Source organism: Spea bombifrons, chromosome 7 (assembly GCF_027358695.1).
Source record: "Spea bombifrons isolate aSpeBom1 chromosome 7, aSpeBom1.2.pri, whole genome shotgun sequence".
NCBI lineage: Eukaryota > Metazoa > Chordata > Amphibia > Anura > Pelobatidae > Spea > Spea bombifrons.
Genome location: NC_071093.1, coordinates 4,110,191 through 4,131,933, shown reverse-complemented (window position 1 = coordinate 4,131,933; position 21,743 = coordinate 4,110,191). Strand labels below are relative to the sequence as shown.

Below are 21,743 nucleotides of genomic sequence, written 5' to 3'. Positions count from 1 at the left end.
TGAATAAAAATAAACCTTTTTATTTTACTGTCTAATGTCAGCATAGATTACATTTACAGTAAGTACGATAAGACATTACCGGTTACCGTGACGACGGGTGAGAAGTTCCAGGATGCAATAGATTTTAATAGAAAATGCTAGAGTCGTGTAAAACAGAAGACTGCACGTACTATGTACAAGCGACATTATGACACCAGCAGACAACGTTAAAAACCTACGGGAGTGGCTAAAACCGGACTTTTTCAGATATTTGAGGAAATGTAATCTTGATTTTAAAAACCTATAATCAGACGTACGATGCACATCAGCGATGTCTTATTGTTTGGAATAAAGCTGGAAAGCTTCCTTTTTTAACTCAATGCTAAGGCTGTATTTACATAGGGCTGGGGGGGGGCTATATGGCCAAATAAGACGAGAACTCAATTCCAGAGACGTGCTGAAGCACAAATAGAAACAGTGATCCCCATAAGCTATTAAAAATAACTTCTGGTGTATATAGTTATATAGATTTATATAAAATAAAGGGAAAAAGACCAACTTACTAAAAGTTCACTATGCGATTTTTTTTTCCTACAATTTTTTTCTCTTTTTCTTTAAATTACATTACTCTACATAACCATTATTAAGTAGCAACTGTGTGTCTGTATTTACTGTATCAAGCCAATAAACATTTAAATGCACTTCACAGCAAAAAAAGATTATGTAAACTTTATTTTTTGTTTATTCCTTTTTTTTGTTTTCCTTCACATCCCTAAGGATTGACCAGGAGCCAGTTTCGAGTCATCGTGGCATTCGAGGCACTGACTCCACTAACGTCTTCTGGGTGATGGAAAATTGGCGTCGCGATATTAAGTGTCCTCTGTAGTGGTTTTCTGTTCCGCGGATCCCATTAAGGCCTACTTTTTTTTTTTTTTTTTTTTTAACCATTCCGCTAGAAAGGCCCGTGAAAAATCTTTTGCTCGCCATTGTAGCTCTGAAAGTTTGGGACAAGACAAAGCCATCCCCCTTTATGTCTATCATGATGGACTTTGACGAGATACAATGACAGTTAATCTGTATTTATCCTTTTATCCTTACAAGCAGCTCCAAACCTGAGTATTGTATGGTTATATCTAAACATACAAAAATGTATGTACATTTTTTTTCTCCACTTTTTTTTTGTAAACAGTTTGCATACTGTTTTCATCCCTTTATCTATAAAACATGCATGTCATACACACAACTTTAAATATATATTTAAAATAATAAAAAAAAAAATTTACACTCGCCCCGGAAAGCTAAGCAACAAAGATGCGATGGCTGAATTACTTCAAATTATAAATAAGCAATTACTGAAGCGTTCTACTGGGTTAGAAACAGCCACCCGTTCTTATGCTCTTAAATCTGAATACTGAGTTTTTTTGCACCATCCATGCTGTTAGAGAATGTATAATACTATCATACGTGGAGACTATAACTTCTTCTTTTCAAAGTAAGGGGGGGGGGAAGCAGCACTTAGAATAAAAAGTATTGAAACTGCGGCAATTTGATGTTGCCAGTGTTAAATAAGTTCTCCTGTTTTTTTTTTTTTTAGTTTTTAAATTAAAAACAAAAAAGTAGAATTTATATACAAAAAAAAATTAAAATAAAAAAGGACTAAGGAGGGGGGTTTCAATTACATGTTCATTCCTTGGGCACTTAAAAGTGAATCCAGCATGTCGAATGTATCTTTGTAGTCCATGTGCTGGCTGTTTGCACCATACTCGTGACTGGAATCAGGGCCGTTGCTCTCCACGGGCTTCTTGTCCAGTTTCACGAGGGTGCTGAGATGCCCGTAGCCCACCTGGTATGTGACAGGGGGAGGAGGGGGTAAGGGATGGTTAAGAACAGTGTTGTGAGACGATATATACTGCTTAAGAGAGGAAGAACTGGTAGAACTACCTGAACTTTTGGAACTTTTGCTCATTTTCGAGTGGTGGTTGTAAGAGGCATCGCTGGGATGCGGCCTCTTTCTCGAAGAGCTGGAGCTCGAGGTACCACCATCGTTAGTCAGGCCAATGGGACTCCTCAAGACAGTTGTTGGCATGCCATCGGTGGAAAGTTTATTGCTATTATTGTTGCTCCCGCTGCTGTAAGTATGTGAATGGGAATGCTTGTGGCTGCTACTGTGGTGCCTGTTGGAAGAATGCTCTTTGTGCTTGTCCTTGTGTTCTTTGCTCATATGAGGGCTAGACGTCTTGCTTTTGCCACTGCCCTCGTCGGACGAGCTGTGTCTGTCTGTGGAAGATACTTTTATTTTCAATTTAAAGTCCTCTTTGCTGGCGGGCCGCTCTGTGGGTGGGATAGGGATCCGCAGCTTAAGCGACCCGCCCTTATCTTTTTTGTCGGACGAGTGTTTTTCCGTCTTTTCCGTGTTCGCGATTGGAATTTTCATTTTGATGGGAGACGTCACAGAGCTGCCACCAGGCACATGGCTGTGCTTTTTGTGATGTTGCTGCTCTGCGTGTGCTGGTAAGTACGGATCCCTTACGTCGACTTCGACTGTTTCAAGTTTACGCTTCTCCCTGTACTTGTCCAATGACATTTTATGGGAAATGGCCGCAGCAGGTGCATACATTTGACCGTGATGTTTACTGCTCCCAGACTTATGAGCGTGTTCTGACTTCACGGCATGCTCAGAACCTTTGTCGCTCCGATGGTGTAAGCCCACATGGAGTGGTGCAGCAGTGCTTGGTTGATAGTTCAGATTGTATTGTGCAACAGGCATGGAATTTTCTTGTTTCTGGTTATAAGCTTGTTCAGTCCTTGGTTGATCTTGATGCTGAGGCCACTCGTGGTGGGATGCCATGTATGAGGTACTAGGCATAGCCGTGGTCATTAATGCCAATTCGTCTGGAGTTGTCTGGATGCTACCTGAGTTCAAAGGTACCGGTGCAGGAAAAGCGGAAGATGTCGTCTTGGGAAAACTTGCATTTGAGGCGATACCAGCAACGGGATCAACCAAAATGGAACTTTGGACCAGAGATGAACCAAGGAGGGAATTGTCGAGCTGGCCTTCGGATTTGGGCTTCTTTGCAGCCTGGATAGCCTGTTGGATACAGAGATAAGGTAGACAAGTTAACAAAATGAGGATTGCATGAGTAATATTTAGAAATCCATTATTACACAAAGACAGAGATTCAGCGTGACAACGTAGATCATGTTAACATGCAATTTTGTAATCTGGGAATGCTGTAAGATAAGGAGAGGGTCTGCTTTGGGATTTTTTATGCACACGTCCCTTTCATTTCCCACGATCTCGTGGCGAGGAGTCCTGGAATCTGACAGCCCAATTGGGACGTAGCGACTGTTACAAATCAGACTGCATGAGTTTAGCGCTAAAAGACCGTTTACAGCTGTGCTTTTCCTCTATAAAGCTATTACCACATAGATCTTCAAGCAAGAAAGATTTAAAATGCAAGGTGTGGTACACAGATTTAAACAAAACTGAGATCACTTTAATAAATATATTCTACAGCTGCGCAAATAAGGATTTTGGGCAACTCTGGTACATTGCAGTTGCTCTTTAATAAAAGCGCAGCAAATGCAAGAACGTTAAATGAAAAGTAGCTTATCAGTAACAGATTCGCGAGTCAAGTCTCATTACCCTCCAGTTTCGAATTCTCTTTAATCTACTTGGGGTTTTCTCGAGTATTTGCAGAAATTCATGTGTTAGTTCTGGAAGAAAAAATAAAAAAAAAATCAGATTAAGTTATTATCCAAGTCTTCCATTTTTTTTTTTTGTAACAAAGTTTAGAGAAATAACAGGCCCTCTACCGAGCCAGACAGCGGCAGACAAAACCTCTCCCAGCCATGGTTTATCATATCTACATCATGTAAGCTTGTTTGAGCAGGGCCCTCCTCGCCTGTTTCTGTAAGTCAAACTGTTTTTAATATACTACTTGTCCCGTCTACCCATTGTACCGCGCTACAGAATTTGATGGTGCTATATAAACAATAATAACGTTAAAGTTTACCCCAGATTAGAGTTTGGAATTAAATCTGCATAAATGCATTTAGTGGCTCTCAAAACCTGACAGCGTATATGATATTTCAGAGGCTTTTACTTCGATGTAATCATTGCTAATTCCTACCATCAAGTAGCTCCAGAGTAACCGTCTGGTCCACATATTCCCACCAGTGTTTGCCATCTGTTGATACAGGGATCTCCCAGTTGGACCATTTGCAGGCCAGATGAATGCATACGCATGCTATTACCGTGGGTTTGTACTGAAGGCAGAACGTAGTAAGGTGCAGGCTGCAAAACAGGCAAACGAAACACAATTTAGAACTTAACGTCTACTAAATCAAGAAAACGTTGTAGAGAAAATTAGATCAGATAATCCTATCTGCAAAACTAAAAATAATGAAAAACACCCTAAATGCATAAATACCAAGAACCAATAAAAGGTTTTTTTTGGAATAAGAAATCCACCGTGACAACAGCCTACAGTACACCGTGACGCGCGCCTGGTGGCTCTGGAATTGAAAAATGATTACAATGGAATCCAATGACAAATACCCAACGTGCACAACAAAAAATAATCAGTACTGGATCAAACATCCCATCGCTGTGTCAAATGGAAGCAATTATGTTATCAGTACGCCGAGGATCTCCGCACATCACCAGAATATATGTCTACACAATAGGTAAGTAATGTTTGCCGTTACACAACAAATCAAGAGCATTACACATTTACACAATTTCAAACCAACTAAACCAAACGCGGGTCAACATATTTCCAACGTGCCAAACGCACATTATAAACGATACAAAGACAGATCGTCACTAGAATAAAGCGAGGGACAAACTCTACAACGAGGTGACAATACATCAGGCATTAGTATTCCTGGTCACAAAAACAGATGTCATACACCAAGGAGACGACGCACACGAAATCTACTCGGAATCTGGATTCTGAAGCCCCTTGGCTTAACGTTTTTGGAAGTGAAATATGTACAAGATGAACTCTCATCTCTCGTGTATAGTTGGTTTGAAAGTAATTCAATGCATCTTGTGAAATTATTATTTTTTTTTTTTTGCAAGAGTATGTGGAGAAGGAACTAGAAGATAATACTTAGTATCATTATACTTACCAAGATGCTCTGGGTAAGTTTAGTTCTTTAGATGCTATTCGGGGCTACCAGTTTAGTTCTATGCACTCAGAATCAAGTAACTGATCAGAAAGCAACACTACATTTCTTAGTATGCAATCCACCCCTTTGTGTCAAAGGCCCCTCTACAATATACAAGATTACACACAGGAACGAGGCCAGGCCACGCTACCGGAGAGAGCCAAGACCCCCAACTATGCAACAAGGGTAGTAAGACACAGGCAGGGGGCCGTGCAGCAAAGAAAAACATAGTGTGCTGTGACAGTGCAACAAAGGATCAGGATAACCACCTGTTGGTAGCCATGAAATAGGAGGTCTGAGCCAAGTCCTTGCTTGCTGCAAAAGAAAAGAGAAAAAAAACCGTCAGGGGCCAGTAATATACAAGACCTTAAAATGCAACCCTCTGGCACTCTAATGGTTAATGAGAAACACTGCAGAAAGAGCAGCTACTGTATGTAACTCTGTGCATATACTCACATGAGGAACTAATACAGGAGCAAGAAGTCCTGGATAACCCCTACTCCCTTTAAGCCGCAGCAAAAAGACTGCTACTTATATACTTTTGCCCAAAGGGACTACCGCGGAAGACATCGGTCCGCCTGAAGCACGTAATCAACAGACTGATATATATGGGGATATAAACCGAGACTGACCTCTCACTAACTGGGTACATTTCACGACATCGGTGTGCGGGTGTTCAATAGTGATCTCAAAGCCTGGGGAAAAACGCAGATATGAAATCCCTCAAAAATGTAAAATAACCAGCAACTCGATTATATGAACGGGGTAAATCCCCGGCCCAAACGGGAACAGGCTCTGGAAAGGAACCGGGAACAGGCTCTGCGAGACTCACCTAATGTCTGTAGCAGTACAGTTTCAAGTATAACCAGCTCTTGCGCTTGTTGCAAGTATGCCTAAAATGAAAGGAATTCCACATATCAATCCAACATTGATCTGTATTTAATTGATATTATTAATCCTCGGCATTAAGTGAATCCAAAACGCTAGCGATTTTAGAAGTATATTAGAAAAGCTAAACATCAGGGTTCAGTTTCTAATCTGTCGGCAGAACGGTTACGAAATGGAAGAATTCACTCACGTCGCTTTTCACGTCCAACAATGGATCTAGTGGATTAAGACACGCATGAGACACTTTGATGACATGTTCAAGTTTTCTAGGCTGTTCCTCTACTTTGGCGGCCAGGAACAAAGCAGTAGGAGACATTACCTGGACAGAACAGAGCACGAGATCAGCGAAAGGCGGCTACACAACACCCACAAATATACTAGGAGCCATCACCCCTTACACAAATTGGGATTATATATAAACACACACATATACTCTTCTTCAAATGTTTGGGGTCACAGCTTTATTTATAAAAAAACCCCCAAAAAACAAGGAAATTTCTGGTTGTAACATAATTGCAGAAGGATTTTCTAACGATCAATTAGCCTTTTAACCTTGAATCAGCGAACACAACATGCCACTGGAACACAGGAGTGATGGGAGTGATAAAGGGCCACTGGAACCCAGGAGTGATGGGAGTGATAAAGGGCCACTGGAACCCAGGAGTGATGGGAGTGATAAAGGGCCATTGGAACACAGGAGTGATGAGAGTGATAAAGGGCCATTGGAACACAGGAGTGATGAGAGTGATAAAGGGCCATTGGAACACAGGAGTGATGGGCATGTTAAAGGGCCATTGGAACACAGGCGTGATGGGAGTGATAAAGGGCCTCTGTACGCCTATGAAGAGATTCCATTAAAAATCATCCATTTCCAGCTACAATAGTCAGTTACAGCATTAACTCCGTCCGCCCTGGATTTCTGATCCATTTCATGTTGTTTTAATGGACAAAAATTGGCTTAACAAGGGCATGTCTAAGTGACCCCAAATTTTCGAACGGTCACGTACAGATTACAAAAGTCCTGGCTGGGGGACTGAAACGATTACATGCCGGATTAACGTTCTTCCAGAGCTTTCTATCGATACTTTCGTACCTCCCAGGAAATAAAGCATGAATTGGGCAATGCAGCGGGCGCACGAGGGCCTGGGTCTTGTTTCATGACATGTTGGATGTATACATGTGCCCGGGTTGCAGACGATCATTTGCAACCCCTGTCAGAAGCAAACTGTTTTGTGTATAACTATATATTATTTACCCCCCCCCCGTATACACATAAGTGCTGCGAAAAACTAGGTATGAAGCATCACCTACAGTAAGAACACAAAAAGAAGAGCCATCCAACTTTACATGGCTTTGTATGAAATACCCCAATGCCCCGTTCCATCATTAAACGTGATCAGTAATATTCCCTTCAACCGTTGGTAAAACGTGAATTTACAAACGTATTAATTCTGCAGCATCACACTCAGCCGTGGATTTCACCCCATTAACTTAATGAACACATTTAAAGGGTTAATGGAAAGACAAGAAGAATAGAACGCCATCAAAATATACGGTCAGCAGCATTTTATTCAGCAGCGTCGGGGGGGGTTGTGAAGGGAGAATACTTACGTTTCTGTGATATTTGGTAAAAGAATGATGCATATAAAATCTGTGCATGTAAACAATGGCAGTGTTTATGGTCAGCTGGGATCTGGATTTTGCGGTTAAGGAAAACATGACGATTTTGGACAGTGAAAAAAAAAACACCACAATCACAAGACAACAAACAGAGACACAGCGCATTTTTAAACAGTTAGAAGTATATTTAGGATTTTAAAATTGGTTCAAATCTGGAAAACTGAAAATGGAACCAAACACAGCAACAACCCGACAAAGAGCGCCTCGCAGATCTCTTTGTGTCCGGTGAACCTTAATCAGTCGTTGGTCTCGTCTTAGATTCAGGAGCCGCATGTCTATCCCATGCATGTTTAATATCCTCACTCTACCACTTCTGCTGGGGAGCTGTTCCACTTATCTACCACCCTCTCAGTAAAGGAAAACTTAATTACACTTAAGCCTAAAACTTGGTATCTTATTCTTTCAAATCATCTTCTAGCCAGAGATACATTAGTAATAGACATAATGTATTAAAATTAGCAGCAGAGATTCAGGTCACAGCCAACCCAATAAAGCCTCTATTGCCCTCATAGCAACTGCTGCCCAAAAGCAAGATGGTGCTGAAATCCCTGATCAGGACCGGCGAAGAACCTGGCCTACGTAGGTACCTGAGCAATGCTAACAACCGGCACGAGCAGCGACCTGGTCCAACGACCGGCACGGTGTAACAGCGGGGATGTAGCTGGTCACTGTCACCCTCTACGTGCTCCTAGGCCTCGGCTAGGGGAAAAAAAACCCGTCGGAGTCCCTTCACCCCAGAGCTGGCCAGGATACCAGGCCCTGAGGAAAGAGGAGGCCGAGGAGACAGTTTACCTCACAGGCCGCATGTCTGCCGGCTCCAAGGAGTCTCCACCCGCTGGGACAAAGAGGCCCTTTTGAAGGCCGCAGACGCAGCATACCTCGCCTGGTTCTGGTCACCGGCATTCCAGGCACCCTACAACCCCATTCTCCCAAGCACTAGCAACCTCCTGCAAGCGTAACAGCAAGGCCGTAAGAACTCCAGGGCGCTAGGCCGCGCAGCACAGTCGGGAAAGGATACACATTGAGCCGCTGTCCCATGTCCTGGATGAGGTTGGCTGCTTGCTGGCGGTACGAGAGCTCCTTGTCCGCCTCCACGCCGCAGCGCCGGGACGGGCTGTTCTCCAGCTGTTCCCGGGTAAAGAACCAGCGAGAAGGGGTCGCTCGGCCGTCCGCCATGACCCAAGACTGAGCCGAGCGTCAGCCGCCGAACCCAGTGCGTCACAATCACCGGAAATGGCGTCACAGAGCGAGACGGAACTCTGAACCCCTCACGTGACTCGTCCGGCAGCACTTCACCGTGGAGCTGTCTGAGCTGCGCCGCTCGCCGCGCCCCACTACATAGCAACGCATAGCAACAGAGCTGGCCACGCCTGTTGGGCGGAGCAATGGGTGCTCGTTCACAAGCGGAAGTTGCAAAGGGAGCAGAACCTCGCTAGCTTTATTTAGATCAGTTTTAGTGCACTGTTTTTCAAATGTATTTTTTTTATAAATATAAAAACATGTTATTGCCAAATAGTTGATTTTTTTCTTCATAATTTTTTTTCTTCATAATTCTATTTTTTTTCTCCACTTTTGTTGTTTTATTTTTACTTTTTATTATTATTTATTGCTCTATTGTGTCTTTTGTTACCTTGTTTTTGTTATTTTTTTTAAAATATTTTAATTGGTTATTGGCCTATTTTGGAAAGATACATTGCATTTTTATCGTTGTTTCACTAATCTATTAAGCCACTAAAATGGAGACAAAAAACAGTTTTAATGTTAAAGGCGCTGGGTATAATAATTGAGGGCGAAAAAAATAAATACAGTACGAAATAACGTTTTCCTCCAAGGGATCATCTGCTTAACCCCTTAGATGTTTAGTTACCCTTACTTTTTATTTTTGCTTGCGGCTTGCTTGGTTAAACGGTTGGCTACGGCGCATTTCCAACGTTTATTTGCGTGATATAACGGTGTTTCCACGTATAGGCTGGCTTTCATCTTTAGCCTAACCACTAAACGGTGCTACGGGAACATATTCCCCGTACGCTTCTACTAGCGTTTAAAGCAGGAGGCATCAAAACCCCCCCTTTTTTTTAATATTCCAATTAGACGTTTTAAAGGTAAATAAGACATTATAATGTATTTGTCAATATTAAAACCGGTTTGTATTTTCTAATTTTGACACATATATATATTTAATAATGTTTAATGTATTACAAATGATCGTGTTATACAGTTTTATACATCTGCCGCTAAGGAGGTTTTACTTTACTGAGAGAGTGGTAGCTAAGTGGAGCAGCCTAACAGCAGTGGTGGTAGAGGCTAATACAGTGAGGGAATTTGAACGTGCGCGGCTGAGGCCAAGGACCGATTAAAGTATTAGTCTTTACGTCAGGAAAAACGGGCGACTAGACGGGGGCCGAATGGGGCTGATCAGAAGTTCTGGGTTTCTTAAACATCTGTATGCAGCCAACACCTGAGGCTTTAATTATGTGCATTTTAATTGGTTAACACCTTTTGAGATCACAAAGGATGATGTCATTTGATCCATTGTTCAGGTTGTGGAATGTAGAGGGGGTCTCATGCCTTCTGCAGACATCCTTTAGGAATGTAAAGGGGGCATTTAAATGATTAATTTAAAAGGCACCCAAAACAGAAAGTGTCGATTGTAAAAAAAACAATACAAAACAACAAAAATCAGCGATCTGTAAACAGCGGCGTGAGTTTCTTTACCTACAAATCATTCATGTGCATTTGAATGGGGGTACGCGGGGGTCCCGGCGCTGTTGGCTGCCCCATATGTTGCATTTAGAAAAGTAAACTTGTGAGTGTGTGGCCCCCGTGGAGTAGCCGGCGTGAGCCCCGCTGGTGCCATGTGCCAAAACAAAAATGTCCGCTTTCCTTATTGCTTCATTTAAATGCCGGAAGAATATATATTGTCATACCCCCCCCCAGAAATAGTAGGCCCTATGTGGCTTAGCTGGTACCCCCCGAAAGGGTAACCGGTGGCCCGACTCCCACCCCCTCCTCTGCCGGTATAATTACCATAAACAGCCCCGGGTTCACAAAGCAGCTCTCCAGCTGTTATGGAAGCCCAGCTCCCAGGGGGACGGCCACCCATGGACAGCACATTTAGTTATCTACGAGAGGCACACTTGCATGCTCACTGTATTGGCCTCTACCACTTCTGCTGGGAGGCTGTTCCGCTTATCTACCACCCACTTATAGATAACTACAATAGTGCAGCTTTTGTTTTAACATAAACAACAAGTCTTGGACAAGCAGAGAGGACTAGGAGGACCTTATTGCCCCCCCCGACTTTCACTTTCACCTTTGAACCCGTGTGACCCCACAACACAGAGAAATGATACAAAAGCAACTTAATGACTTTATTCACAAAAATATACATTTAACTCTTCCGACCCCGGTAATGATAAATATGCAAACGCTCTCCCCCAAAACATTCTTCTGCTTTTGTTATTCAAACTGTTCCCTTTTCAGTCCTAGAAACTTTAAGGCATTTTCGGCCAAAAGCCTGTCCTGTAAGTAAAGAAAAAGAAGAGATAACAGGAGCTTTAATGATGTCATTTAATGATGTCATGAGTGACACGCAGGGCCGGACTGGCAATGATGGGAAACAAACGTATAATTCATTATTTTATTACTTATTAATTTTATAAGTAGGACCCGTGTGATCTTCTGTCGTGTTGGACGCACAGCCGGTCATTGTGTTCATATCGTTCGGACTGAGAGTTGTCACCGCTTGTGTCGATAGACAGAAGGACCCACACATATCACACCGAAACGTACAATAACAATAGAATAAACATGAATCATACTTTTAATGTATCATCAAAGTCGTCCATGGTTTCGATCAGTCGCCCTGGGTTATGTTCTCCTAGCGGGAAAGGATAGTCAGTTCCCAAAATCACTTTATCCTAAAATAAACAAAAACGGAATCGGAAAGATGGACAATAAGCTGAAATACGCACACAAAAGGGCGCAAATCTCATTGTAGTGGTATTTTAATAATTTAGTTGTGATACCTAGCACTTGAGTTGTGCTACCTAGAACACCAGTTGTGATACCTAGAACACCAGTTGTGATACCTAGCATATAAATTGCGTTACCTAGAATATAAATTGCGTTACCTAGCATATCAGTTGTGTTACCCAGCATGCCAGTTGTGTTACCTACCATGCCAGTTGTGTTACCTAGCACACTAGTTTTGATTTGTTAATTATCAGTTTTTGTCCAGTAAACGGATGCTCCCAGGTAAGGCCATGACGTGGTAGGGGCCTGGGCAGTATATTGATACCAGGCCAGAAAAAATTTAATTACCCCTGCCCTGGGGTAATAATCAGGTGCTATAGAGGGTATAGCTAGAGCCCCCCCCCCAGAGCCTGGTCTCTCCAGGTCACAAAAAATTACAGCAATCGAGTCTTTAAATCATTTGACATGTCCATTTTGCTGTACGACACCCCAGCAAGTATAGATTACAACTCCCATCATGCTTAGCTTGCCAACAGTCAAAATACAAAGAACCAAGGTTGCCTAACAATACTTCAGAGGCACCGGATTCCACATCATCTTCCCGAAGTGCCGGTGAATGAATGCCACTAAAAGTGAAATAAACCAGGAGTCCACTAGAGGTCGCCCTACGCCAGGTATTTTAAAGAGGCAATTAGCGTGCGGGATGCCCCCAAGTGTCCTGGAGGTGTCTAAACCATTAGCATTTTCTCAGAGTCTCACAGAATAAAGAAGAAGGGGGCAAAGATTCTGGGCCAGTTAATTGGAAATGTATTGATTTATTAAGAAACGCGGAATTCAGTGTATTCCACGGGGGCTTCTTCCAGGTGGTCATTTCATGCATGTGTGCCGACAATAACCCCTAAATATAAATAAATCTGTATATTTCTGAATATATATATATATAAATAAAATATTGGTTTTATATGATATATATATTATTTTTATATATTATATTATATATATATATATATTCAGAAATATACAGATTTATTTAGTTTCATTCACTGGAAAATGTAGTATTTTGGAGCATTTTAAGCAGCATTACATTAAGGGAATATTAGAAACATACTTTTCCTATGACATCGACAAGCAGTTTTAAAGCCTTGTGGTCGTGGACGAGAGAATCCGTGTAAAACGAGCCCAGGTATTTCTCCGGCGGGTCGTCGTTATCCACGGCGCACAGATCCGGCCGAACGTTAAAGCCGTGGTTAATGCGGCCGATCGTATACGGAAGGGCTCCCCCTGGAAAACACAAAAGTCATCGGCCATTTACTAACATTACTTAGTGACCCACGGAACGACCTTAATGTCCCTAATAGGTGAAATCAGTCAAGCATGTACTGTATATAATCGATGGGCAATTTGGGGACACATGCTATGTTTTTAACGTGTTAATGTTATCGTTAATCTTGTATATTGTTAATAATAATGTTACCGTTTTCACTTTGTCTATTGTAATAGCGCTACAGAGTCCGCTGGCGCTCTATTAATAACATGTAATAGAAGAATTAAACATCTGCACTAGAATCAGACCCATTTGTCTATTGTGTTTGCCCGGACCACTTCCACCGAAAGTCTGTTCCAGGCGTCTACTACCCTTTCTGTAAAGTAGAATTTCCTCGGCTTACCGTACTTTTCTTTATTAAAACGAATTCCCTTTCTGCTGTGCGCAGAATGATCGCTTTAATATCAGCTCTGGTCTTTAAAAACTGCCACTTCCCGGAAGCGATGATTGGTTGGTAACTAATAGAATTATAGCAGGTTTACAGCTCGATAATTCCGTTATCCGCCTTTATCTGTATCGGCTTAAGCGCTAAACTGAAATGACTGAACGGATAGACGGGAGGGGAAGCTTCAGCCGCCTCCGAACGCCAGGGACCCGAGGATGCGTCGGTTCTCACGCCTCAAATCCAGTATAGAAAAACGGCCCAACAGGACAGCGTACCCTCTTAATAATTCCCGCATAAAACGCTAACTCTCTTTCCAATACATTGGTTGTGCTATAATGAGCCTTAAGACATAGAAACCTGGAATTTGACAATAAGACCCGTTTGACCCATCTAGTCAGTCCTTGGTCTCGTTTTAGGAGCCGTATGCCTATCCCATGCATGTTTAAATCCGCTCACTCTAGTAGCCTCTACCACTTCTGCTGGGAGGCTGTTCCACTTATCCACCCCCCCCTCAGTTAAGTAAAAGCCAATCCAAGTGGGATCGGATCATTATTGCCGTTTAACTATCCCAATTCTTCATAGACCTGAAACCCATGCATTGAATTGCTAATTTACAGATGCCGCTTGCTAATTGGACATGGATCGTGTCTGGTCGGGTTTAATGATCCCTGTTACATTTTTAATAGGCGCCGGGGGTTAAAAGCCCATCGTTTATGTGTTCAGTGGCTGCCCAAGGCAGTGATCAGTGTCATGTGATCACCTAGCCCTTATTCCTCAATAAATAGAATAATAATCCGCTGTCCACCCTAATGAACTTTAACCCTTTGATTTCATGGGGTGAGTGGTATATAAGGAGCGGTGGCCCCGATAATGGCTTGTCATAAGGATCTTGGTCGAAACCAGCTATCGGGAGTGTCCTGAACAAATCAGGGCAGTTGGTAAGTATGGCTGCAATGAATTTCAGCTTGCGTTATGCTCAGCTAGCCGTGATGGGATAAAATAAACAATCTCTTTATTTTTATTCCACACGGATTATTTATATTTTCCCATTAATAATCTATTTTTATTATTATTGGTAAAACATAAATATTATATTTGATGTAGAATTGAATTATATTGTATAGAATCTCGATCGTTCTCGTTTGCCGAGCATCGTACCTCCGTGTGCGAAGCAAACCTTAAGTTTTGGGAACCTTTGGAATATTCCTCCTAGAATCATGCAGCATATGGCGGTGGTGGTTTCAGCCGGCATGCCTGGTGGGTAAACGTGACAGCATTAAGAGGAATAATTTGGACGCAAACATCAGCCTAAAACATATTTCACAAGATCACCGTGAGGATGACTTCGCTGCTAGTTTGATTGAGAAAATGTATAGATACTATAGATATGCATATGGTTAATGGTATGTACTGCCCTCTGCTGCCTATCGCTGGTACTGCACCTATAGAAACATCTCATTTGCCATCAGATCAATTTGACCCATTTAATCTGCCTGTTTTGCCTGCACCTTAATCAGTCGTTGGTCTCGTCTTCGATTCATGAGCCATATGCCTTTCCAATTTTAAATGTTTAAATTCCCTCTACCACTTCCGCTTGGAGGCTGTTCCACTTATCTACCACCCTCTCAGTAAATTAAAAAAACTTCCTTACATTCCATCTAAGCCTCTGACCCTCTAGTTTCAGATTACGACCTTTTGTTCTAACGCAATACTAGGTTACAAATAATTTAGGGCTACGGTTCCTATCCAGGGTGTTTGCATTGATGCTCTTTGAGGAGAGGTTTTAGAATTTCTCCAATAAATCAGTTTTTTTTTTTTAACTATCATTATTTTTTTTTACTTTAATTCCTATCAACAGTAGATGAGACAATTAACTTGTCGTTTCTCAAACAAAATGAAAACTGCTAATCGGTTTGCCTCTTATTGTCAGGAATACGATTGAATGATTTGAAAATGTTCTCCTTTGCTTGAAACGTTCAATTAATTGCGTTCCGGTTCCATTCATTTTTTCCGCGGTTAGCTGTCTAATTATTGCAAGGAGAGCGACGCTGACAGATGGACCTCGGTGGTCCCAGGTGCAGCTTCAAAAGGAACGTCTTATGAGAGCCAATGTTGGTACGAAGAGATACTGTATCACGGTCTTAGAAGGTCCAAGAGAGCGCGCCATGCGATGTACTAACCTACCAGCCATGGCAGCCAGTACTTGGACATCCGCTCGTCCATCTGCATGTCCCAGGGATGCACGAATATGGAACAATTTAACTCTTCTGCAGCCTGAAACACAGATACGTAAAGAGTTTAGGCTCTGGTGTCTTATCCTGGAATAAATCCCTTGTAGGACAATGATATCTGTTGGACAACAACCCACCTTCTAGGACGGGAGGACTCTGCATGATACCGCGGGGAGTAGGAATGCGGTAAATATATCTCGAAGAAGGTTCTTGTCTGGGTTTCTGAACACAAAGGTCTCCTAGTCTAGAACCTCAGCCTCAAAAATGGGAATGATCAGAGGTGAACAGGCCACGGCTGGAACTACTGTTTCAGCTTTTTCCCTAAAAAGAAATTCTGACCCTGGAAGTAGTTATTACCCGTTTTTGCCCAAAGGTTTGGGGTCAGTTAGAAATTTCTTGGAAATGGATGATTTTTTTATGGAATCTCAGCATAGGCATACAGAGGCCCTTTATCACTCCCATCGCTCCTGTGTTCCAATGGCCCTTTATCACTCCCATCACTCCTGTGTTCCAATGGCCCTTTATCACTCCCATCACTCCTGTGTTCCAATGGCCCTTTATCACTCCCATCACTCCTGTGTTCCAATGGCACGTTATGTTCGCTGATCCAAGTTTATGTTTAAAAGGCTAATGGATGGTTAGAAAACCCTTTTGTAATTATGTTACAGCCAGAAATTTCATTGTTTTCCATGAAAACAGCTCAGTGACCCCAAACTTTTGAGTGTTAGTGTGGATACATACACACAGAAGATAATATTATTATTAATATTTAGATATATGGGGCCTGGGGTTGTCCTCTTCATGAGATAAAGCTAAAGCGCGGGTGACGTTCAGTGACGGCAGATCAATGAGTTGACGAGATCCTTTCCTGATGATAATTATTATCTAGCTTTACGTTGAGTCCCTCTGGCTGACATTTCTAGAAAAAGCAATATAACCGTCAACATTTCAAGTGATCGGTTAAAGGAACAAATTACTCCTTCAGGCCAAACATACATCACGGACACCCTCAATTTTATATATTACTTGTTTAAGTTGTCCAGGGTTTAAGTTTTCTCCAATATGTCAGAGAAATGATAGGTTCCAGACATCCCTGGAAATGTAACTTTATCCTCATACTATGTACCATTATTCACAAAACATGGCATAAAAAAGGGATCAGGTGGCCAAACATGGGCTCTTAAGAAGTGATGTATCCGGGACAAGGGGGGGCGGCAAAGAGCCAAGAGCCCCCTCTGCACAATGGGCCGGTTACAGGGGAGTAACTGGACTGCCTGCACTACAGACTGATTTAAAAGGCGCTGTGCACCTTTAAGACATGACACACCAGGATATGATGTCATATTCCAGCACCCGAGGTGCCTTTTAATGCATTGAAGATGCCGGGAGTGGAGGGGCGGTGGGGAGCCCAGCGTAGATTCATGTTCAGAATTTACATTTAAAATGTGTAATCTGGAGATACCTACCGCATATATTGGGTGTAGTTCAGGTGAATTTAGGTCCCACTGATTAACGTGCGATCCAATCTGTACCCCGGGGAATTTGAGCTCCTTCACACAGCGATGCATCTCCTGCACAGCCAGTTCCGGACACTGCATGGGTAACGTTCCAAGCCCTATGAATCTTTTCGGATGCTTTCGGACCACTGCTGCCAAATCATCGTTTAAAAACCGCGACATGTCCAGAGTGTCCCGGGGCTTTGCCTGTTTAAAAATGGTGAATGATTTTTTTGTTAACCAAAAAAATTTACTTGTTTTGGGTATCCGTCAAAATGCATAACCTTACATTTATTAATGTTACAAGTCTCAAGTTAATTATTGATATTATTTCCGGGCAATAATTGGCTCTTCTGGTTAATGCTGTTGTTTGATACATGTTAAATCGAGTAATTAACGATACATATTAGCTACATTGTAGCTTTAGTGTTATATAATTATATATTTATGTGTTTCTCAGTAGATACCCAGTACTCACCCAGTAGCTGAACATTACCGGCACTGTAGATAAGACTTGTGCTGTCACTCCTGCATTAAGAAGTTATTCTGTTATTGTTTCTAAATAAGATTCAGGTGATTATATGATGTCATGTATAAGTGTATAAAATATATGTATTTATTGAAATATATATATATATATTTATATATTTATATATATAGATATAGAGAAAATATATATATATAGTGTATTCATTTAAATTTAACAACACATAAGTTCGTTTAGCTCCTATGCAACTTTTGTGATTATTAACTCTTTCATTAATCAGTGAAGATAGAACCAAGATGATTTGCAGCACGGGAATCTAATATATCCAGAATAACATGTCCCCCAGTACATTTACCTGTCCGCAGAATGAAATATACATGTACCTGACTGATCCATCTCTTTTAACCTGACTTCAGGATCCCAGCAATTAGACTGAACAACCCGGAAAATGTTTCCATCTTTCATCATAGTTGCTTCTCCCTAAAAAAAAAAAAAAAAAAAAAGATAATGGAAACCAGAGGATGATATGTGGGTGGCTATAGGATTTTAGGGTTATCCCGGGGCGCAAATCATTTTTATTTGATGCTGCAGCCTGCAGGGGGCAGCACTTTACATGCGCCTTGCCTTAGATCAGGGGCGTCCAACGTGCGGCCCTCCAGCTGCTGCAGGACTACATCTCCCATAATGCTCTTACAGCTAAGGGGCTGGCTGAAGAGTATGGGAGATGTAGTCCTGCAGCAGCTGGAGGGCCGCACGTTGGACGCCCCTGCCTTAGATATTACCCTATAGGGTAGTTTTTTAAAATACTCCTGAATTAAGGTGTTTGTGAGTAGTGAACGGGGGAGGGGATTTCTACTTTTACACGTGGTGCTAGTTTTTTTTTTCTAAATTTATTATTTTTTATTATTTGTTTAGTGGTTATCAGTACATGGGCATGCAAATAAGGAGAAAAAGTATATTTTTTGTGTAATTAAAAATGACCGTGCCCATTTGGCAAATGCCCCATTTATTCTAATTATGGAAAAAACCTATAAACACGCGTTCACGGTTAGCACAGTCTATTAGTCTTTAAACAGGAGCGAAGCCTGGCGCGTATTGACTCGCCGAAGTATCCTCTGGAGAGAAATTGTTTATATATAGAAGAAAGGCTGGCCACCGTTGCCATGGAAACCTTCTATCTCAGAGTGGTAGCCTGCTTCACGCGATCGCTTCTTTCATCAAAAAAAAAAAAAAATAGCTTAAAGTGTATCCAACGACCGGCTTCTAATCACTTCTCCTAACAAGAAATATTAATTTCCACCGTCAGGAACTGGAAACTATTTTTTGTAGACCTTGGTGTTTTTCGTACAATGTCCATAAATCACATTTGTTAATAATAATAATAATGCGTTATTTCTCATGCGTGATAATTGGCGCAGAATGTGGAGCGTTAAATAGTAACAACCAGAAATGTAATTAATATTATAATCCAATAAAAATAATGAATTACATGTATTCAGGTGCCCATAATTGGTGTTTTTTTTGTTTTATGGTATATTTGTAGTTTTATTACTAACGTCTGGTGCGTAATATTTGTAATATCCGTCAGGGCTTTTCTTTTAGTTGCTTTGTTACTTTATAAATCTTTCGTCATGTTTTATGAAGGGTCGCCTATTCCGTAGCCCCCAACGTTTCAGGTGGGAACACCTGTGTTTGGGGTGTGGCAAGAGGCGAGGCAGTCCTGAAAGTGGGCGGGGCTGGTCCAGGAAGTGGTAGAAGCAGGAAGTGCGGCCACATGCCTGCCTTGTCCGTATAGCCTCCTTTGGAACGCTAGCATCGCGAGGGTGGCCACCCGACAGCTGCAATGGCGGCCTGTGTCGTTATACACAGATTTTACAGCTTCTCGGGCCGGTCTCCCCAAAAGCGGGACAGCTACCCGGGACAGCAGGACAGGGCCCAAAAATCAAGACTATCCCTGGAAAACCTGGACAGTTGGGAGGTATCCTACCACTGCCGGACCCATGATGGTAGGGTGGTAGAGTTCTGTGGAGGACACTTTCACAACCGATGGACAGAAGGACTTCCCAACAGAGGAGGAAATGTTTGGATATACAGGAACGCAAGCCCCCCCCCGCTGATTTTAATTAATTCAATGAACCCCGTAATTAAGATGTGTAACAATAATGGATCCTGTTATACGTTCCTTTTCTGAACACGTAACACGCTGGTACTTTATGGAGCCGCCGAGAACGAATGCCGTCGTTTGCTCATATAACGCTATTCGTCATATATGAATGAGAGCGAACATACCTGGCAGCCGTGCTGCATCTGGATCCAGCCGCCATAGCCGTATTTCTGCGTAGAAATAAAACAAGTTATACCTTTTATCCAGAGGTCACTTTTTGTGTCAATTCCAAGACTTTTTACTTGCGATGGAACCAAATTCCATCCTTACATTGAGACGCATTTTTTTTTTTAATCAAATGTATGGATCAAATTAGTTTAATCTGGAGCTTTCTGGTTATATGAACATCCTATAATTTCCAGATTAAAGTTATCGCGGGTATTTAAAAGTGAACGCCTCTGTTGAGGATGGCCAACTTGACCCTGGACAGGGCACAGTTTTATTTCTGAGATAATAATTATATTGATATTGATGAGGACGATGCCGGGGCTGGAGTGTTGTTGATAAGTGGGACAGCTTCCCAGCAGAAGTGGTAGAGGCTCATACCGTGAAGGGATTTAAACACGCATGGGATAGGCATATGAATCTAAGACGAGACCAACGACTGATTAAGGTTTGAGTCTTTACGGGCAGACTAGACGGGGGCCGAATGGGGCCAATCTGCAGGTTCTGTGTTTCTCAGTTCCATATGTGATAAATTCACCCACATTTTATCTTTAAGTGCGGTTGTTATTCTGATAAGTAACGAGGTGTGTTTATTGCCCGAGCGATAACGCGGTTACAGAAGGGAATAATCATATTACGTCGCTGGCTGTTCGGTTAAAGCCGTCTTTGGAACTTTCACTTAGTCAATCATTAGCCGGGAAGTCCACCGACTCGGCGCTCTGGAGTTTATGACTCAGCAACAGGCTGAAGGTCACCTTCTTCTCTTCATTAATATTTTAACAACCCCGAAAGAGCTAAAATCCGCAGGCGGGGAGCTGGCGGGTCTCGCTGCTTAATGACTGTCCAGTGGCTCCGTCTATTGATTTCATCACAAGAAAGCCAGGATAACAGTCACATATGTGCTGGTGCAGCAGTGTAACCATGGAGGCCAGCGTCGTGCAGTCGCCATGGCAACCAAGAAAATCTTTCCATCAATTGCTCCAGTCTGACCATTTTGCACCAGAATTGTCCTAGGACGATTGAATTTTTCTATTCGATTTTGAAATCATTTTATTAAATACATTCTCGCAACATTTCCCGCGGCCAAACTGGCTACTAAAATGCTTATTTCTAGAGCGACACGGAGCATTTTCCTTTGCTATATAAACGTGTTGGGAAACCTAATGGTTCGCAGCAGTATTTGGACAGAAATAAAATCCGTCTTTCTGCTGAGGGAGTGATATTGTAGCGACAGCAACATAGTGTTTGATGTCATCCATTAGCACTGCCAGGGAAAACCAGCCGTATTTTAAGTGAAAATTCACAAATTCCAGAAAACAAACAATAAATATATATTTTTTTCAGCTCATAATATCCAAGGTAGATGCGCAAATGGGCCAAAAAAAGGATTCGGATTCCCCGATCCTCCAATCTGGGAAGTGGATGTCACCGAAAGGGCCAAATGAGTACACTATGGTGGCACTTGCGGTGACGTCCTCTCCCCCATCCTCCAATCATATAAATTTGGTCAGATTTACATAGAATAAATATTCTACTAAGAAATCTTTTTTAAAAATAAAGATTTACAATAAATTGTAAACAGCAAAAAAATAAAAAAATAATTAAAAAAATAAATAAATAATGATAATTTTTTTTACCTCGTTTAGATTTGGCCATTCCTTGGGAAGAATGTGACTGTGGATATCTATTTTCATTTTATAAGAATACCTTTTCGGTGTTATTGTTCCAGACCAAAAAATCAAATCCTATCCGTGCCGAGGAAAATTTGCCCTTTCACTTTTGTAGCACGCCGTC

The 21,743-nt window shown here is 41.9% G+C and overlaps 2 protein-coding genes and 1 long non-coding RNA gene across 4 annotated transcripts; all 3 read right to left on the bottom strand.

Moving 5' to 3' along the window:
• CCNT2 (cyclin T2) lies at positions 1-8,935 on the bottom strand. 2 transcript variants are annotated; one of them, XM_053470709.1, is made up of 10 exons: positions 8,741-8,935; positions 7,654-7,735; positions 6,233-6,361; positions 5,987-6,047; positions 5,787-5,849; positions 5,424-5,469; positions 4,113-4,276; positions 3,626-3,696; positions 1,921-3,067; positions 1-1,822 (listed from the first exon to the last, which is right to left on the bottom strand). In XM_053470709.1, the coding sequence occupies exons 1-10, from the start codon at positions 8,896-8,898 to the stop codon at positions 1,755-1,757; spliced, it is 1,989 nt and encodes a 662-aa protein (XP_053326684.1). In that variant the 5' UTR covers positions 8,899-8,935; the 3' UTR covers positions 1-1,754. The 2 variants fall into 2 exon arrangements, with proteins under 2 accessions (XP_053326684.1, XP_053326683.1); XM_053470708.1 differs by having other exon boundaries at positions 1-3,067.
• A 2,144-nt stretch (positions 8,936-11,079) lies between these two features.
• Positions 11,080-21,743, bottom strand: ACMSD (aminocarboxymuconate semialdehyde decarboxylase). The gene is made up of 10 exons (XM_053471705.1): positions 21,587-21,743; positions 19,910-19,954; positions 18,004-18,100; positions 17,612-17,661; positions 17,104-17,340; positions 15,587-15,680; positions 14,565-14,660; positions 12,806-12,978; positions 11,544-11,642; positions 11,080-11,244 (listed from the first exon to the last, which is right to left on the bottom strand). The coding sequence occupies exons 1-10, from the start codon at positions 21,641-21,643 to the stop codon at positions 11,182-11,184; spliced, it is 1,011 nt and encodes a 336-aa protein (XP_053327680.1). The 5' UTR covers positions 21,644-21,743; the 3' UTR covers positions 11,080-11,181.
• LOC128502017 (uncharacterized) lies at positions 19,155-19,481 on the bottom strand. The gene is made up of 2 exons (XR_008355079.1): positions 19,307-19,481; positions 19,155-19,270 (listed from the first exon to the last, which is right to left on the bottom strand). It is a non-coding gene; the product is annotated as an uncharacterized LOC128502017 (long non-coding RNA).